The sequence below is a fragment of the Tasmannia lanceolata genome, unplaced genomic scaffold, assembly GCF_043159265.1.
Source record: "Tasmannia lanceolata isolate RefF3 unplaced genomic scaffold, GAP_Taslan_0.1 ptg000018l, whole genome shotgun sequence".
Lineage (NCBI taxonomy): Eukaryota > Viridiplantae > Streptophyta > Magnoliopsida > Canellales > Winteraceae > Tasmannia > Tasmannia lanceolata.
This window is the reverse complement of record NW_027518695.1, coordinates 3990394-4006513: the sequence shown is the minus strand read 5'-3', so window position 1 is coordinate 4006513 and position 16120 is coordinate 3990394. Positions and strand designations below refer to the sequence as shown.

The 16120-nt window shown below is 39.4% G+C and overlaps 2 protein-coding genes across 2 annotated transcripts; one reads left to right on the top strand and one right to left on the bottom strand.

The window, feature by feature from the left end:
- Positions 1–1200: 1200 nt before the first annotated feature.
- LOC143851199 (Transport protein particle (TRAPP) component) lies at positions 1201–11108 on the bottom strand. The gene is made up of 9 exons (XM_077360545.1): positions 10948–11108; positions 10235–10323; positions 7819–7882; positions 6425–6502; positions 3518–3594; positions 3360–3426; positions 3152–3259; positions 1559–1624; positions 1201–1466 (listed from the first exon to the last, which is right to left on the bottom strand). Exons 1-8 carry the CDS (start codon positions 11017–11019, stop codon positions 1595–1597), a joined length of 585 nt encoding a protein of 194 aa, XP_077216660.1. The 5' UTR covers positions 11020–11108; the 3' UTR covers positions 1201–1466; positions 1559–1594.
- Positions 11109–12169: 1061 nt separating this feature from the next.
- On the top strand, positions 12170–15641 carry LOC143851097 (DOMON domain-containing protein / dopamine beta-monooxygenase N-terminal domain-containing protein). The gene has a single exon (XM_077360425.1). The coding sequence runs from the start codon at positions 12406–12408 to the stop codon at positions 15154–15156; it is 2751 nt and encodes a 916-aa protein (XP_077216540.1). The 5' UTR covers positions 12170–12405; the 3' UTR covers positions 15157–15641.
- The last annotated feature ends 479 nt before the right edge of the window (positions 15642–16120 follow it).

Sequence of the window (16120 nt, the reverse complement as noted above, 5' to 3'; positions counted from 1 at the left end):
TACTGTTTTCATTTGAGTGAATTCTAGTTTCTGGTTCCATGAAGTACTGTCATGTTTCCAGTACTGACTTTAATCTGCAATTATCCTTGGATATTAACATTTGATTCACCAAGTACTGCTCTAATTTATATAGTGACTGGTTTTCAAAGGTGCCACAATTCAAGAGGTTTCTCACTTGCAGTTAGCGAAGTTCTGGAAGGTTCCAGTCCAAACCTAATTGTTCCAAGTGTTCCTATGAATTGATCTGTAATATGTTTGGAGATGAAGGCCAAATTCTTGCAAGATTATTTAGATATTTGTGGAATTTGGAGTGTTTAGAATGTTTTTGAAGAAAATTACTCCCAAGGGAAAGCTATTTCTGCATATTAATTAGAAAAGCTCACATGAGAAAAGTATAAGAACAGTAGATTTCCAGCAGTTATACTTTTGACACTGTTGTATTTACTCTCTACCCACATATGCCCTGGTGCTGGAAAGGTTAGTGTGAAATTATTCAACATCAGAAGGATTTCCTGCAGTGCTGAGCAAGCCTTCACCCGTGGAAGCCAAAAGAGGCATTCCATAAGCATTCATGTAATGAGCCTGTACATTCTTTTGCACGATACAACTTCACTTTCTTTTGCAAAATCTCTTTCCGGATGCACACGTTTCTTACAGTTTCTTTTTGTTTTAGGCATTCTTCACCAGAGAAATTATATGGTGCCCGATCGGGCACCAACACTGGCGGGGCATCTGCCCTTGTTATTTGAGACGCTTAAAAAGTTGAAAAAGTGGACTGCTGTTGGATCAAATATCAAGGGTGGATGCCTCACTAGTTTACATGCCCGATCGGGCAGGGTATAGAATCTCTCTTTACCATGGTTACTAACTGATAATTGCACGAGAATGTACAGCTTATTCTGTTCAGGATTATTCCTTTTAGTTCAGCTATAGCAACGACAAAGGTTGATGTTGCCATAGACTAAGCTCAAAGATTACAGCCCTTCTTTGAATACCATCAAAATTAAGTCCTTATTTGCAACTAATATTATCTACTTTGAAAGCGATTAACTTCTATACAAAACTATTAAAACCATTATTTGAGGCATCCAAGGAGGCCCTTAAGTTCTCTCTTCCTAGATTTAAAATATTTAGGCATGGCTATCGCTTGCCATGCTTGAAACAAACCAATCCCAGATCAGAAACAGCACCAGCCAAACAGATGTCAAACCAGCATTCTTTCTGAAGTCAGTTCAGGAAAAGATTAACAATTGCGTTGCATATGAATGATACATTCTCAACCTCTAGTAAAGCCCTGCAACCAATTAGTCTCAAACAGAAATAGCCCACTACAGTAAATATTAAGGGTAATCACAGGAAGATGAAACCCTTGTGGCCCTGCCGATGGTAAAACAGAAATAACTATCAAACTATATTCTTCAGCACCATAATGCAGACAGTAGTAGGAAAACTCCAGTCCAATACATCTGCAATGGAATTTGGAGGGATATTAGTAGCTGACACAAGTAATAAGTTGACAGGATTGGATTGTATAAGATCAGTTCAAGAAGGAACTCACTGTTGCATTACAAACAACTTGATCTTGATAAGGATTTTAACCCAGCCTAGCTTCCCTCCGAAGCACCTAAAATTTAACAACAAAGTTCAGATGCAGTCAAATCATCTCTTACTTTTTCGTTAGGACTCAGCTGATCAAAAGTATATAAGCCACATCATCTTGCCATGTGTGATAAAACAAAGATATACCAGTTAATCAATACTCAGTAGTATTAAAGTCACATAGTTTTGGAATGTCAGCGTGCCCCAGTAAGTCTGCAATTCTAGGAGGCAAGATGTTTGAGAAAATTGAAGCATATGAGAAATTAGAAATACAGCCATGAATATGTATGTTTGAAGGATCTAGGGTACTGGTAGAAGCTGCTAGAGGTAACCAAGGTTTTAAATTCCGGTTTCGGCTATAATTTCGGGATTCACCGAAACCCGAAATTTCAGCCGAAATCCCGAAATTCGAAAGAAATTTGGTACGTTTCGGAAATTTCGGTTTCGGAACGTTTCGGTTTCAGTGTTGACTGAAATCCGAAATTTCGAATTTCGGTTGAAATTTAAAACCTTGGATGTAACAGGCCTGTGGGATGTCTTTGCTGTAGATTAGACGGTTCTACCACATCGTAATGGCAAGGTAAGCACCCATGAGTGGTTTGGTGAGTGACTGTCGTACTTCCACTTGATTTTGTGAAGGTTAGTTGGAAAGAGGCCATCTTCTGAACACGAAAAAGTAGATTTGGCATCCAAACCAATCATAAATGGGTGAACGGGCGAGGAGTCGGAGGATGGGTACTCCTCCATTCTGTTTGGTTAAATTTAAACACAAGGCACACACCACCACACTTGATATTGCTGTGACCATTCTTGGAATGTAGAAATCCAGTTCACAAATTCGCAGTTTTTCAAATCTCCTTATAAAAGCATCAGCGATATAACGAAAATTGATGAAAGGGTAGAATAGCCAAAAAACCAAGATATGATTCAGTCAATTTATGAACATTATAAATTACAGGAAATGGGAAAACGACCGCGAGCCCTTATAGAAGACAAAGAAAGAATAATAACTAAACAGTCACCCTCCCATATAGAGATGTTTTACAATAAAACCGAGTTAAGTTGGGGAATGCAAACTAGCAAGCACAATTACGAGTAGAGTTCTGTAATAACATTTATTTATGACTAAACTCTTTTAACATTGGTTCATTCAGTTATTATGGCAAACAATGACAACAAACTTGGAAAAGAGGGATGCCGACTGTTAAAGTATAAAAGATTATATAACGCATTCTCCAACAGCTTAAGCTTTTGGAGTAACTGGTTGTCACATAGTATCAGAGCCAAAGGTCCTGAGTTCAAACCTCCCAGATAGCAAAAATCCACATGCAATGGCCAAACCCAAAAGAGGGGCCACATGTGCCACGTGTAGGCCAACCCTAGAAAGAGGGGCCACACGTGAGGGGGATTGTTAAAGTATAAAAGATTATATAACGCCTTCTCCAACAGCTTAAGCTTTTGGAGTAACTGGCTGTTTCACACCGACCATATAGAGATGAACCTCAAGTGCTAATAAAAATAATAAAAGTACAAGAAATAACATAGAACTTACCTCCTCAGCGAACTTTATCAAAATGGTGGTCCTTGGTCGCTGCTGGCCCTCCATAGGTACAAAATGAGCTGTCACTACAGCTGGAAAACCAGCACCATCTAAAACACCCTTCACAACAAAAAAGAAACTTTTTAGAAATCTTCAGCTATTGGATTACAAGTTGAACCAAAGCCAATGACATACTTGCTCAATAGTATAGCATACTCACCCTAACAATGCCAGCAACAAATGCCCCGCAATTGAATGTCCCCATGTCTTTTGGTATGGAAATGAATCTTTAAAAAAGAAAAGACATATAAGGAAACTGACTTTATTGTCATTGTACGTCATTACGCGAACTTAATAGTTACATAAGCTGATGATTACCTGTTCACAAGGAGTTCCTTTTCACTGATCATGTATTCATCTTCATGTTCAGTGCCTTTCTCAAGTGAGTCAGCCACCTAATGGTATAATAAATAAAGTACACATAAGATGGTAGACATACTCAAGGGAAATTGTAGCATAAAATGGTTCCACAAGAACAAAGTTTACACCCCAAACACAATCTAAATTATAAGTCACTCCACAAGCATCAGATAACATTGGCTGCAGATTGGTTGGACAAAGATGGTATTTCCTACAAGCAGTTTCCGACTTTGTCTACCCATTTCAAAACTGTCTTTACTTACCAGTCCGAGGTCTTGAATTTTGATGAGGTTCAGCTTCCAGCCTTCACTCGAGGGCTTCTTGTCTTGTAACTTCTAGTTTTATCTCTCGTCAATTAAAAAAAAATGAATCCTAACCAACTCCTTCAAAAAATCTCTCTTTTCCTATAAAAATTTTGACTTACAAGAAATAGTGTTAAAAAAGATGGAGAAGAAAAAGAGAGAGCTTACAGAGCCCATGTTCTAGTCCTTTCCTTTCCAGCCCAAGGACACAAACCAAATGCTCCCATTTGCTGAACGCTTAGCCTCCAAAGGCATCAAAGCGACACTAGCCACCACTCGCTTCATCACCAAGTATGTGCAAGCTGAAGACAGCTCGGTCAAAGTGGAGTCCATCTCTGATTTCTATGATAGAGATGGCCTCACAGAAGCAGAAAACCCTGAGGCCTACGCCACCCTATAATAGGGCCTAGGAGCCGATTTGACTACATAGGATCAGGGATATGGCCCCAAAAAGGCCGGTGAATTGATATATGATGATGATGATGAGCCACATGATGACGTGGATGCTTTATTTGCTTGTGTGGTGAGGCAAATATTAATCGCCGAGGATTGGCCTCGTGCTGCTATTTTTCACACTCTAGACAAGAATGGGGATGAGTATTGTAAGACAGTTGATCGATCGCAATTGACCACTCACCCACATCCATGTCCATACAGGATTTGCCAGAATGGATAAGATTGCTCTCCTGGTAACTTAGTGTCCTCTAGTTACTATTTCTTATGATGGTTACAAGGATTCAATTTGGTGCGAATGTTACACACCACCTTTTTAGGAGTCCTCGTATGTATGAACAAACATGTATCATTGTCGAAAAGCCAATACCTACTACTTTATGTTTCATGGCAAACAAATTATTTTAAGGTCTGTTAGTTGAAGACCTTTTTTTTAACATTGGGTTTAGGAGATGAAGAAGGATGGTGAGGTGGAGCTCTTTTCTCCCTGACACCCCAAGACCCAACACGAGAGAGCCGATCCTCCTCCTAAGCCCATCGTAGACCCTCTTCCCTATCCATATCCAGCCTCTCACACCACCATTTCCATTTCCATCTCTCCATTGCAAAAACCCAACCACAACCACCCATCTTCCATCCATCTCAACCACAAACCCAACAGACCCATTTTCCTATTCTATTTCACAACAGCCCCTCTACCCTTTTTGGAAGATAACACACATGGGGGAAGGGCCTTCTAGTTCTAAATCTCAATCAGGGTAATGAAACACTTGCAATCTTGTGGAATCGTTGTCACCAATAAGGCAACTACTGCCGAAGACCGAGATGGACAGTGTGCTGGTGTAAAAGGGGTTTGGGATTTATGGGTATTGGTTAAGAGGGGGCTGATGATAAGAATTAAACTAGGTTTAAAAGACGGCAAAATGGAAAAGAACCTATGAGCATCCCGAGTTTATCAATCCTGAGTTTATTAATGGTATACTATATCAGTGCGTATTACATAATTATATTTATATGAATTGGCTGTGAAATGTGGTATATGCATTATATATAAATATTTATATGAATTATGTATGAAATGTGGTATGTACTGTGGGAAACAACCAATTACTTCAAAAGCTTAAGCTGTTAAAGTTGGTGTCATTTAATCATTTATACTTAACATACTGAATTATCAGACATGTGCAGTCGCGCGTGTCACTAGGTGTTCAATGTTGTTAAACCATTATGATGGTTGTTTTGCTTACGTGATGGCTTCTAAGTGTGTATTTGAGCTTATTCTGACATTGCCATAAGTCTTATTTTACATTTTCATCATTTGCATTATTTTCATACGCATCCGTAATTTTATAGGATTTTCACCAGAATTTTCAACCGAAACTGACATGTTTCAATTTCTGCGGCGTCTGAAAAGCATGCTAAAACGGAAACCTAAAACCTTAACTGTGATGGCGAAATCCAATATTAAACAGGAATACATGGCCAATGCTCATGCGACTTGTGATCTTTTGTGGCTTAGGATACTCCTTATGGAAATGGTAGTCAGAGTGGATAGTCCCATGAAGCTCTGTTGTGATAATCAAGCAGTCATTCACATCACCTCTGACCCAATATTTCATGAAAGATAGGAATATATAGATGTTGACTGTCACTTTATGAGAGAAAAAGCGGAGGACAAGATCATTCCAACTCTATATGTCAGATCAGAAGATCATCTTGCGAACATTCTCGCCAAAGTTATTCCTAGAAACCATCTGCAAAGGAATTACTGGACGAGGCGTTGTGGTTTTTTTTTTAATGAGTAGTGCATGTACAAAATAGCCGACCCCAACTAGTTTGGGACAAAGGCTTTGTTGAGTTGAGTGCATGTACTAAATGATAAATTCATTATTTTTGTCATCAAACTTAAAAACCAACTTTATTAGCCGATACATCTTAGTATCAAACGATACTTTAAGTCATGCTTCACACGAAGTTAATATTAGACATCATGACTTATGAGAAACTTTGAAAGGTAGAACTTGTAAAGTGTTCTATACTTCTATTCTGATAAAATGAAATTGCTTCTGAATATAATAGTTCATTGCAAACAAAAGAAGAGCGGGTTCACCTTTCCAAATAACACCTTCCATACTGTACTGTGTACGAAAGACAAAATCCCCAATAATCGAGTCTCCCTTCTATTTCCCTGTGGTAGGTATCAGATTGGAACATGTCAACAATATCATGAAGCCAGTCTTATAAATCAATTTGCTTATATCACTTGCATTTTGATTAGTGAATTCACCACCAGAAATTTCATGTGCTATACACCTAATGGCCCCATGCTACATTAGAAAAACAGTTGGATAGTTTACATGAACCAGCATTGTTCTGGAAACCAAGTGATGCAAAGGGGCAGAATCAAAAGAAGTGGGGAATAACACTCAAGGAGATTATAAGCCTCACTTTAAGAAAAATATGAAAAATATATAAATGGAAAATATGGGGACATGAGGGGGAAAGGTAATGATTAGGAAATATAAAAATAACAGCAGGAAGAAGAATAGAAAAACCAGCAGCAACTACAAATTCATCATTCATTGATTTATCTCAGAGAATTCTATTAGCTATTTGATATAAAATATATAGAGCTAAAAAACAGAGCTCAGCATTCATAAATCATAATATTAACTATAAAAAATAAAATAAAAAAATCATTCACCATCCATCAGTCATCATGCTATATGGGCATTCAGATTCCATAATGATAATTTGGCAGTGTTATTTTGGCTAGCAAATGTAGCCTACGTATCTAAGGCACTGGCAATGTAATAGGGTCAGTTTATTCCTTTTCTTCAAATGAATAACAAAGCTCAGCACTCATAAATCATAATATTAACCATAAAAAAAGAAAGGGGAAATCATTCGCCACCAATCAGTCATCATGCCATATGGGGATTCATATTCCATAATGATAATTTCACAATGTTATTCTGTCCAGCAAAAGTAGCCTACATATCTAAGGCACTGACAATGTCATAGGATCAGTTTCTTCCTTTTCTTCAAACAGATAACAACCACTCATTTGTTCCAATCCTTCAGAATTTCATCATAGGGTCCAAAAAACAGACAATATGAATCTGTAAAATGTTATAAATGTACTAACATCACCCATTTGTCAAGCCAGCTAACAAAGTAGCCGGCATATCTATTATTTATTAACATTACCCATTTGTCAAGCCAGCTAATAAATTTATAAACATAATGATAATTTGGAAATGTTATTTTGGCCAGCAAAAGTAGCCTACATATCTAAGGCAGTCATAGGATCAGTTTCTTCCTTTTCTTCAAACAGATAACAACCACTCCTTTGTTCCAATCCTTAAGTATTTATCATAGGGTACAAACAATAGACAATATAAATCTGTAACATGTTATAAATATATTAGCATCATTCATTTGTCAAGCCAGCTAACAAAGTAACACTAAGAGTTAGTGCTACTGTACAAGAAAATGGCATACCTTGTCTCTATGGCAAAGAAGTTCTAGAACTCTAGCCCCAACAGCATAGCCTGCATCCTCTAGCCTGCCCCATCTCCAAGAAAGTTATATTATCTCTACTGCAATAAGTACATTATCAAAAGTTTCCTAGAAATTTGAAAAAAAAAATAAACAAGACTAACTAGAACAAAATTCTAACCGAACAGAAAATAACTGAAAATAAGTAATATGAAACTTCTTAGAAACAAAAATTCTTCAAAAAATTCATTTAAGTTTACATATAACCGAACAGGAACAATGTTGAATTATTGACCCTGCTAATTGCAACAAGTAAAAGAGTGAAAAGCCTTGAATAATAACAATAACAGGGTTAGCTGTACATGTGCAATAACATAAAATGATTTACTCACTGTTTCCAAAACAAGCTCATAAAAGGCAATAGACCAGATGCATAGAACTGCACGGCCATGTGGTTCCTTAAGCAAAAACCAATTTTTTTAACCTGTAAGTTTCCAATGGAGAAACATATATACAGTATTTTCATGTGAAACATGAGTTTAAAAATAGAAGCCAACAGTGCTTAGGAAAGATTGATTGGATTGCTGTCAAGACTTCATTTAAGAGGCCTGTAGATTGCTGTCAAGACTTCATTTAACAGGCCTGTAGAAGTTTAAGACATTTCATAATGCTTGACCATTACTTTAAGATTTCCTAGTCCGGAAGCAAAAGAGACCACAATATTTACAAATTGGAAAAAGAATCACCTCATTAGATAATAGATATACAAATTTGTTTCTTGCAACAGAGCAATAGGACTGATACAATCATAAATGATATATTAGACTATCTTCAACCTTGAGGGCAAACTAAAGCCTCTATAAATGATTTTTTTTTTTTTTAACCTTGCAACAGAGCAATAGACTCTAGAATAGTTGGAGTGGTTAAAAGTTTCTTTAAAGAGAGAGGGAAACGGGGCGGGGGGGATGTGGAACCATGGTTTTACATTGTTTACTTGTCAATGGGTGAAACAAAAATCGATAGTCATTCACTGCAGCATGGAAGGTCTCAGCCTGGGTGACAAGTGGAAGCATGCTATGGAACTTATGCCTACCTGCTATCTCATGGACGATCTGGTTGGAGAGGAATGACCAAATTTTTAAAAGAAAAGCTTCAGTAACTGTGGTGCTGAAAGGGAAGGTGAACGGTAGGTTAGTGGAGTAGGCATTGACGACGCATTGCTTCAAGGGTATGCAAGCGTCAATGTTCAAGAGGAAGTAAAAGTTTTACTTGAATAGTGCCGCTCTCAAATTGAAGATTGTGCCGAGGTGGAAAACCCCACCATTGGGGAGTATAAAATTGAACTTTGAAGGTTCAAGTTGGGGGAACCCAGGGAAAGGAATTATTAAAGATGGTAATGGCAAGGTTAGACTTACGGATGCAGGATCTGTGGTTGGAAAGAATTCTACCAAAGTGGAAGACTTGGCTCTTAGGAAGGGAGTAAGACTCTAAACATTGTTAGGGGGGACTGTTTATAGAAGGTGACTCTAAACATTGTTAGATGGTGTAGAGAAAGGGTGAGCTTCCCTAGGAAGCTAGTGGATGTTTTTTGAAGTGATATTAGATAGGTTAGATGGTCATCATACCCAATCCTGTCATGTGAAGAGAGAAGAAATGGAGAGGCTGACAGATTAGGGGTTCTTTGAACTCATTTATCGTGGAAGGAGATTCTCTCAATGTCATCAGATGGCTCCGGGGATCTGCGTCGCCTCCGTGGAGATTTTGGTCAATTCCCGATGAGATTCACGATATCGTTCGTGGCTCTTCCATAGCTTTCAATCATGTGCGAAGATCTGCGAATGGTGAGGCAGATGCTTTGGCTCGGGAGGGTGTAAATAAGGATGTTTTGGAGTTTTTTGAGTTCTTCCCTCCTTGAGGCCCTTGTATTTTCTCTTTTTCTTGTTCTTTTTCTTTCTGTTTCTCTTGTTTCTTCCTTGGGTGACCTCCTTGGTCTTCCCGTTTTAATATATTTGCTCTGTCTACCTTTCAAAAAAAGAAAAGAAATGGAGAGGCTGACAGATTAGCAAATGAAGGAGTGACCTGCCCAATTTGGTCATTAGAGATTACATGCCTGAGTAGGCAGAAAGAAACAATTTTTAATTGGTCTGTCTTCACAAAATGCTGCTGCTGTTTGTGTCGTTCCGTTCTGACATTGTTGGCCTGACTATCTTGGTAAGGCTTTCGTTTGGTTTCTGTTTTGTTTTATGAATGAACTCCATTGCTATTCAATATATATACGTATGATAGTGGGAAGATAATGCATTTTAAACAAGATAGAGTTTTTGAAAAACTAAAGGAGCTCAATTGTGGAGCATTCTAATGGAAACATATAAAGAAGACCACATTATAAAAATATATATAATAATGTGAAAATCATCACCTTCGCTCCAACTCAGCAATATTGTCAACCTGAGTCTGGTTGTACTGCACAAGCTCCGAAAACAAGAATGCAAATGCACTCAGACTAACCTGCAACAAAATGAATAATAAATCAAACAACCATATTAACATTCTATGATGCAAGCATATGATTTGATTTGCGATTATCAATTCAAAACCAACCTTGAATCAAAGTAAACAGTGATACAGATATTCAAATTTTTTATGAATGAAATTCCAAAGATGAAAAATGCAAAAACATACTGCTTGAATGGGAATGTTTTATAACAATGTAACAATAGGACCCTGCCAAACTCTTAACTCCCACCCATATGGAACAAACAGGTGAAATTTCCATATTTAAAGATTTATACAATAGAAATACATCAAAAACAGATAAATTACATAATTAATTACCCTCGCCATGTATTTCAGTTAATGAAAGTGTCGAAACCCAGCGTGACATGTGATGTATCAAGAAGAAGATGAAAAAAAAAAAAAAAATTGCTTTCGCTCGCTTAAATTAATTGACAGATGAAATCGCTTCCTTCGATGCAGTGCTTTGAAATATTAAATCGAATCCTAGGGCATAATCTACATTATTCATGATAAAAATGATGTTTTTGAGGCATTAAAGTAGGAGTTTATAATTTCTAGGGCGAAATGGGGAGATTTTTCAGAACAAAAAAGAAAGAAGAGAGAAGAGATAAAAACCTCTTGTTTGCCTTTGCTGAGGGGTTTGTCGAGGACGTTTGTGTACTGCTTGATCTTCCCTACTCCGATCATCGTCTCGTTCTTTTACTCGAATCAAATGATATGGAAGAGCGATCTGAGAGAGTCGAGAAGAAAAGTAAAGAACGAACCCGGTGTAGGTCTCTTTTCTTTCTTTAGTTTGTACTTTGTACTAGCATCGAGTTTGAAAACTCGGAGCCGAGTTGGAATTTTATAGTGTGAGAACTCGGGGCGAGTCAGTGACGATTTTCAGTTTGGAAAAGGTCAGACGGTCAGTCATGGTTTGAGAATTTGGTTGATTGGTAGATTAGCCACTACCAAATTATGGGTCAGACCCGCTTTTGTTCCAGGATGTAGTGGGCCTAGAGTGATCGTTCAATTAATGGGAGTAGTCAAAAATGATATTCACACTTCATGGCTTTAGTAATGGCACTCCTCCACTTATCAAACACTTCGTTTTATTACGAGTGCAACTTGGGTCGGGCTCAACCTAAACCCAACAGGTTCAACCAGATCTTGGCTTGGGTTGGGTTAGGGCTGAGGTCTTGGCAACCCGACGTGACCAGAAGCCAACCTCCGTCCTCTAGGTTTATCATGACTCATGATTATGTTTTTCTTTCTTGTATTTTTCTATTTTGCCCTAGATGAGCCAGAACCAAACCCTACCCGATTTGGAGGCTGATTGGGTTAGGGTTAACCATCCTCAACCCGAGCCTCAGGTGGGGTCGGATTAGGGTTGAGAGAATGCTTTCTTGGGTTGGCCTGGACCCGACCCGAGTTGCACCCCTGCATTTTATATGATTTGTTTTGCGAAATGAAAATTTTAAGGCTTAGGCTTGGGGAATCCATAGTGAGGAGCACTGTCACTGCCCTTTCACTTCTTTGCACCCGATGAACGGTCCAGATCATGGGGTCCCCTGCCACGTGTTAAGTAGTGATTAGCTCAGCTACATAGTTGGACCAGCCCGACACATTAAGGTAGAATCTTCTTCACGGATCTGAAATCATTGACCAACCGAAACCACTCTTGTTGCGCAAATCGAAAACCATTGTGCCAAACGCACTTTCGTTCGCGGTGCGCACCCAAACGACACTCACTCACGACAAAACGACAGTACTCCATTCCTTCCTTCTCTCGTCAACTCCTCCCTCCACTCTCTCCATACGACCCAACGCGATTCCTCCAAAACCCTAGCTCCCATCCGATCCAGGTATTCTCCTTCATCTCTCTCTTACCCTAATCCCTCTATTTTCTCTTTTGAATCTTGAAAGAAACCATTTTTCTTCGAGTTATTCTCTGTAAATCGATAGATCTGCCTTTCGATTTCCTTTTCCATGGCCGGTCAGTCACGTATGGTCCTCATTTGAATCTTGAAAGAAACAATTTTTTAAGAGTTATTCTCAGTAAATCGTTAGATCTGCCTTTCGATTGCCTTTTCCATGGTAAATCAGTCAGGTATGTGGTTCTTCTTCTATCTCCTCATCGTTTTTCATTCTTTTTTCGTGTCTTGCGATCTGAGTTCGGATCGAAACTGCTCCAAGAGCAGTGATTTTGTGGATTTCGAATCGGATTTCGTCATGCTTCAGCACCAATTGAGAGGTGTGATTCGGTTAATCGACGATTGTTCTTTTAGGGTTAGCGAATTCGATATGATTGAGGGACAGGACGTCCGATGGTGGGGTGCCCTAGATGATGATTTTGAGAATCTGACTCGGGGGTTCTCGATCTCGGACCAGAGGTTGAATAGAACTTATAGGAACGAGAGTTTTGTTGTGCGTCTGAAAAATCATACGTGGGATCAGATAGGAGTCGTGGCGGTTTGGGACGAAAAGACTGCTTCAGATTTCGGTCATGTTGTTCTTAGAAATGCGGTCAACAATTCAGAGGCGATCTCTGGTATGTCGCCCGCTGTTAGCCCTGATTTAGCACCGTTCCCATCTCCATTCCCATCTAGTGGAGATGTTGTTGATAGAGAGAAAAGGCGGGTTTATAAACAGCCCACAATGCTTGATAACTGTAGAAAGCTCTCAACCGAGTTCCGTCTCAGATGGACATTAAACCATGATTCAATTGACATTGCGCTTGAGGCAGCTGTTGCTTCTCAGTATTATATGGCCTTTGGATGGGCCAATCCTGGGTCTTCGTCCTCATTCATGCTCCATGCCGATGTTGCCGTCGCTGGGTTCACAGAAAATGGCATGCCTTTCGCCGAAGACTACTTCATTACCAAGTATAGTGAGTGCTTGCTGAACAAGGACGGGACGGGCCAAGGTGTTTGTCCTGATACCATCTATGAAAGGTCTGATCCTGTCGCTGTGAATAACACTAGGTTGGTTTATGGTCACAGGCGGGATGGGGTGTCATTTATCCGTTATCAGCGGCCTCTAGAATCCATCGACAAGAAGTACGACATACCTGTGAGTAAAACTGATAGCATGACTGTGGTATGGGCTTTAGGATTGATAAGGCCACCCGACACGCTCCGTCCTTATTACCTTCCTCAAAATCATGGGGGTCCACGTCTTGTGACTTATGGGCATCTGAGTCTTAATGTCTCGGAGGGTGTAAATGAATGCTTAGGGCCGCTAGAGGCGAAAGATAAGGAAGACCAAGATCTTATTTTTGCAGATGGAAAGACACCGCTGGTTGTAGTGGCTGAACCAGCCTTGCACTATCCGAATCCTCCGAACCCTTTGAAAGTTCTTTACATTAACAAGAAAGAGGCTCCAGTGTTGAAAGTAGAAAGAGGCGTGCCGGTGACATTTTCAATTCAAGCTGGACATGATGTTGCTCTTTACATTACTTCTGACCCAATTGGTGGAAATGCAACTTCTAGAAATATGTCAGAGACTATCTATGCTGGTGGACCAGAATCTGAAGGAGTTCCTGCCAGTCCAACAGAATTAGTTTGGTTGCCTGACCGGAATACTCCAGATCAAGTTTATTACCAGTCATTCTATGAGCAGAAAATGGGTTGGAAAGTTCAGGTGGTTGATGGAGGTCTTTCAGATATGTACAACAACAGTGTTGTTCTGGATGATCAGCAAGTTACATTTTTCTGGACATTGTTGGGTGATTCAATATCTGTTGCGGCTCGAGGTGAGAAAAAAAGTGGTTACCTTGCAATTGGGTTTGGTAGTGGCATGGTTAATAGCTTTGCTTATGTTGGTTGGATTGACGATAGTGGCAAAGGCCATGTGAGTACATACTGGATAGATGGGAAGGATGCACTGAGCGTGCATCCGTCAGCTGAGAATTTGACAAATGTAAGATGCAGATCAGAAAGTGGGATCATCACGTTTGAGTTTTCCCGGCCCTTGGCACCTTCATGTAGTGGAAGGGCGGAATGTAAAAATATTATTGACCCGACGACTCCTCTTAGAGTTATTTGGGCCATGGGTGCTCGGTGGTCTGAGGACCATCTAAGCGAGAGAAATATGCATTCTGTTACAAGCAGTAGGCCTGTCCGGGTGCTTCTTATGCGCGGGTCGGCAGAGGCAGAGCAAGATCTACGACCAGTTCTAGCTGTTCATGGGTTTATGATGTTCGTGGCATGGGGTATTCTTCTTCCTGGTGGAATATTAGCGGCAAGGTACTTAAAACACGTGAAAGGTGATGGTTGGTACCAGCTTCATGTGTACTTACAGTATTCGGGAATAGCTATTGTCCTTCTTGGTGTTCTCTTCGCTGCTGCTGAGCTTAGGGGTTTCTTTATTAGCTCCACACATGTTAAGTTTGGTGTAACCGCCATACTTTTGGCATGTATGCAGCCAGTTAATGCATATTTACGGCCTAAAAAACCAGCTAATGGGGAGGGTATTTCTTCGAGCAGGGTCCTTTGGGAGTATTTGCATGTTATCGTTGGTAGATGTGCCATTGTAGTTGGGATTGCAGCACTTATTAGTGGGATGAAACACTTAGGAGATAGATATGGTGGTGAAAATGTCCAAGGGCTTAACTGGGCTTTGATAATTTGGTTTTTGGCCGGTGCATTGCTAGTACTATACCTGGAGTACTGGGAAGCAAAGCGAAGAAGAAGGGATATAAGCTTGGGAAATGGCAGTTGGGTATTGGGGAACAGTGAGGAAGATGACTCTGTTGATCTTCTGTCCTCTAACAGAATATTTACTGAACGGGAGTCACATCCGTCCGAAAGAATGGAAGTTCAGCTTGAACCCCTGAGTAGATAGGCAAGTTTATTTCATTATTTGCTTGTTATGAAACTCACAGCATGCTTCTCCTTCAGTTACGGAAATCTTTGACTTGTAGAGGAGTTTGGAGCCATGTTGGTCTGCCTGAAGGGATCTTTGCAATCCGATGATTGGTTTTTATCATCGCATTTGTGTTGCAGTGTAGGAATTCATTTACCTCACAACTGGTTCATTGTGATGAGTAATTAACCTGTGGCATATAATTTGTATACAAATTACAGATACATTTTTGATATAGCAAGGAAGGCCAATTGTTCTGATGTGCATCTGAGATTATGGGACTGCAGCCAGTTTTGTAATTTGGCTCAGCTCATATTCAACAGTAGACAATTTCCTTTTACATGCTAGAGTCTTAAGTTCAACAATATTATTGTGGTTTGGAGTATTTCAGCTACCGGCCTATATTATGGTGTAATATTCAGGAAACATCGTCTAAGTTTAAGCGTTATACATTCTTCTTTGAATCTGTTCATATTGTAAGAGATTGTGCTGTTTTATTTTGAACTTTCAATCTTTTCCAAACTACGCAATTTCATTATTCACCACCATATTTGTTTTATATCACATTATTGTTTTCTTTCTACATTCTTTTTCCTCATTTCTGTTTTAGCTTCCGTCATATTCCAACTTCCAAGTGTGTGTGATGCTTATTGTCCTACCACTTCCATGGATTTGTTTTCTTGTTTGGGACTGTTTTCCACACTGCTGTGTTTTGATAATAGAACTAATCACCTTGTTCTGCACTTTTTTTTATTTGCTGCTGAGAGCTTTTTGGGAATTGTAATAAACTTGGACAGCCAGTTAAAAATTGTAAGATGAAGAGTAGTGCCATTATTAAAATATGTTAGTGCGGAAATCTGTCCCCTTCTAATTTATGTCTCCAATTCCAGATGATTCTTGCTTTCTGGACGAGTGGAGTTCGTGACAAATTAATTGTCCTTTA

Excerpts from the sequence above, each read along its gene's own strand:
- LOC143851199 (XM_077360545.1), bottom strand. The coding sequence starts at position 11,019 with ATGATCGGAGTAGGGAAGATCAAGCAGTACACAAACGTCCTCGACAAA. Across the intron at positions 6,503-7,818 it reads TTCTTTGCCATAGAGACAAG|GGAAATAGAAGGGAGACTCG; the intron begins GTATGCCATTTT and ends TACCTACCACAG. Across the intron at positions 1,625-3,151 it reads TGATAAAGTTCGCTGAGGAG|GTGCTTCGGAGGGAAGCTAG; the intron begins GTAAGTTCTATG and ends GTTAAATTTTAG.
- LOC143851097 (XM_077360425.1), top strand. The coding sequence starts at position 12,406 with ATGGTAAATCAGTCAGGTATGTGGTTCTTCTTCTATCTCCTCATCGTT.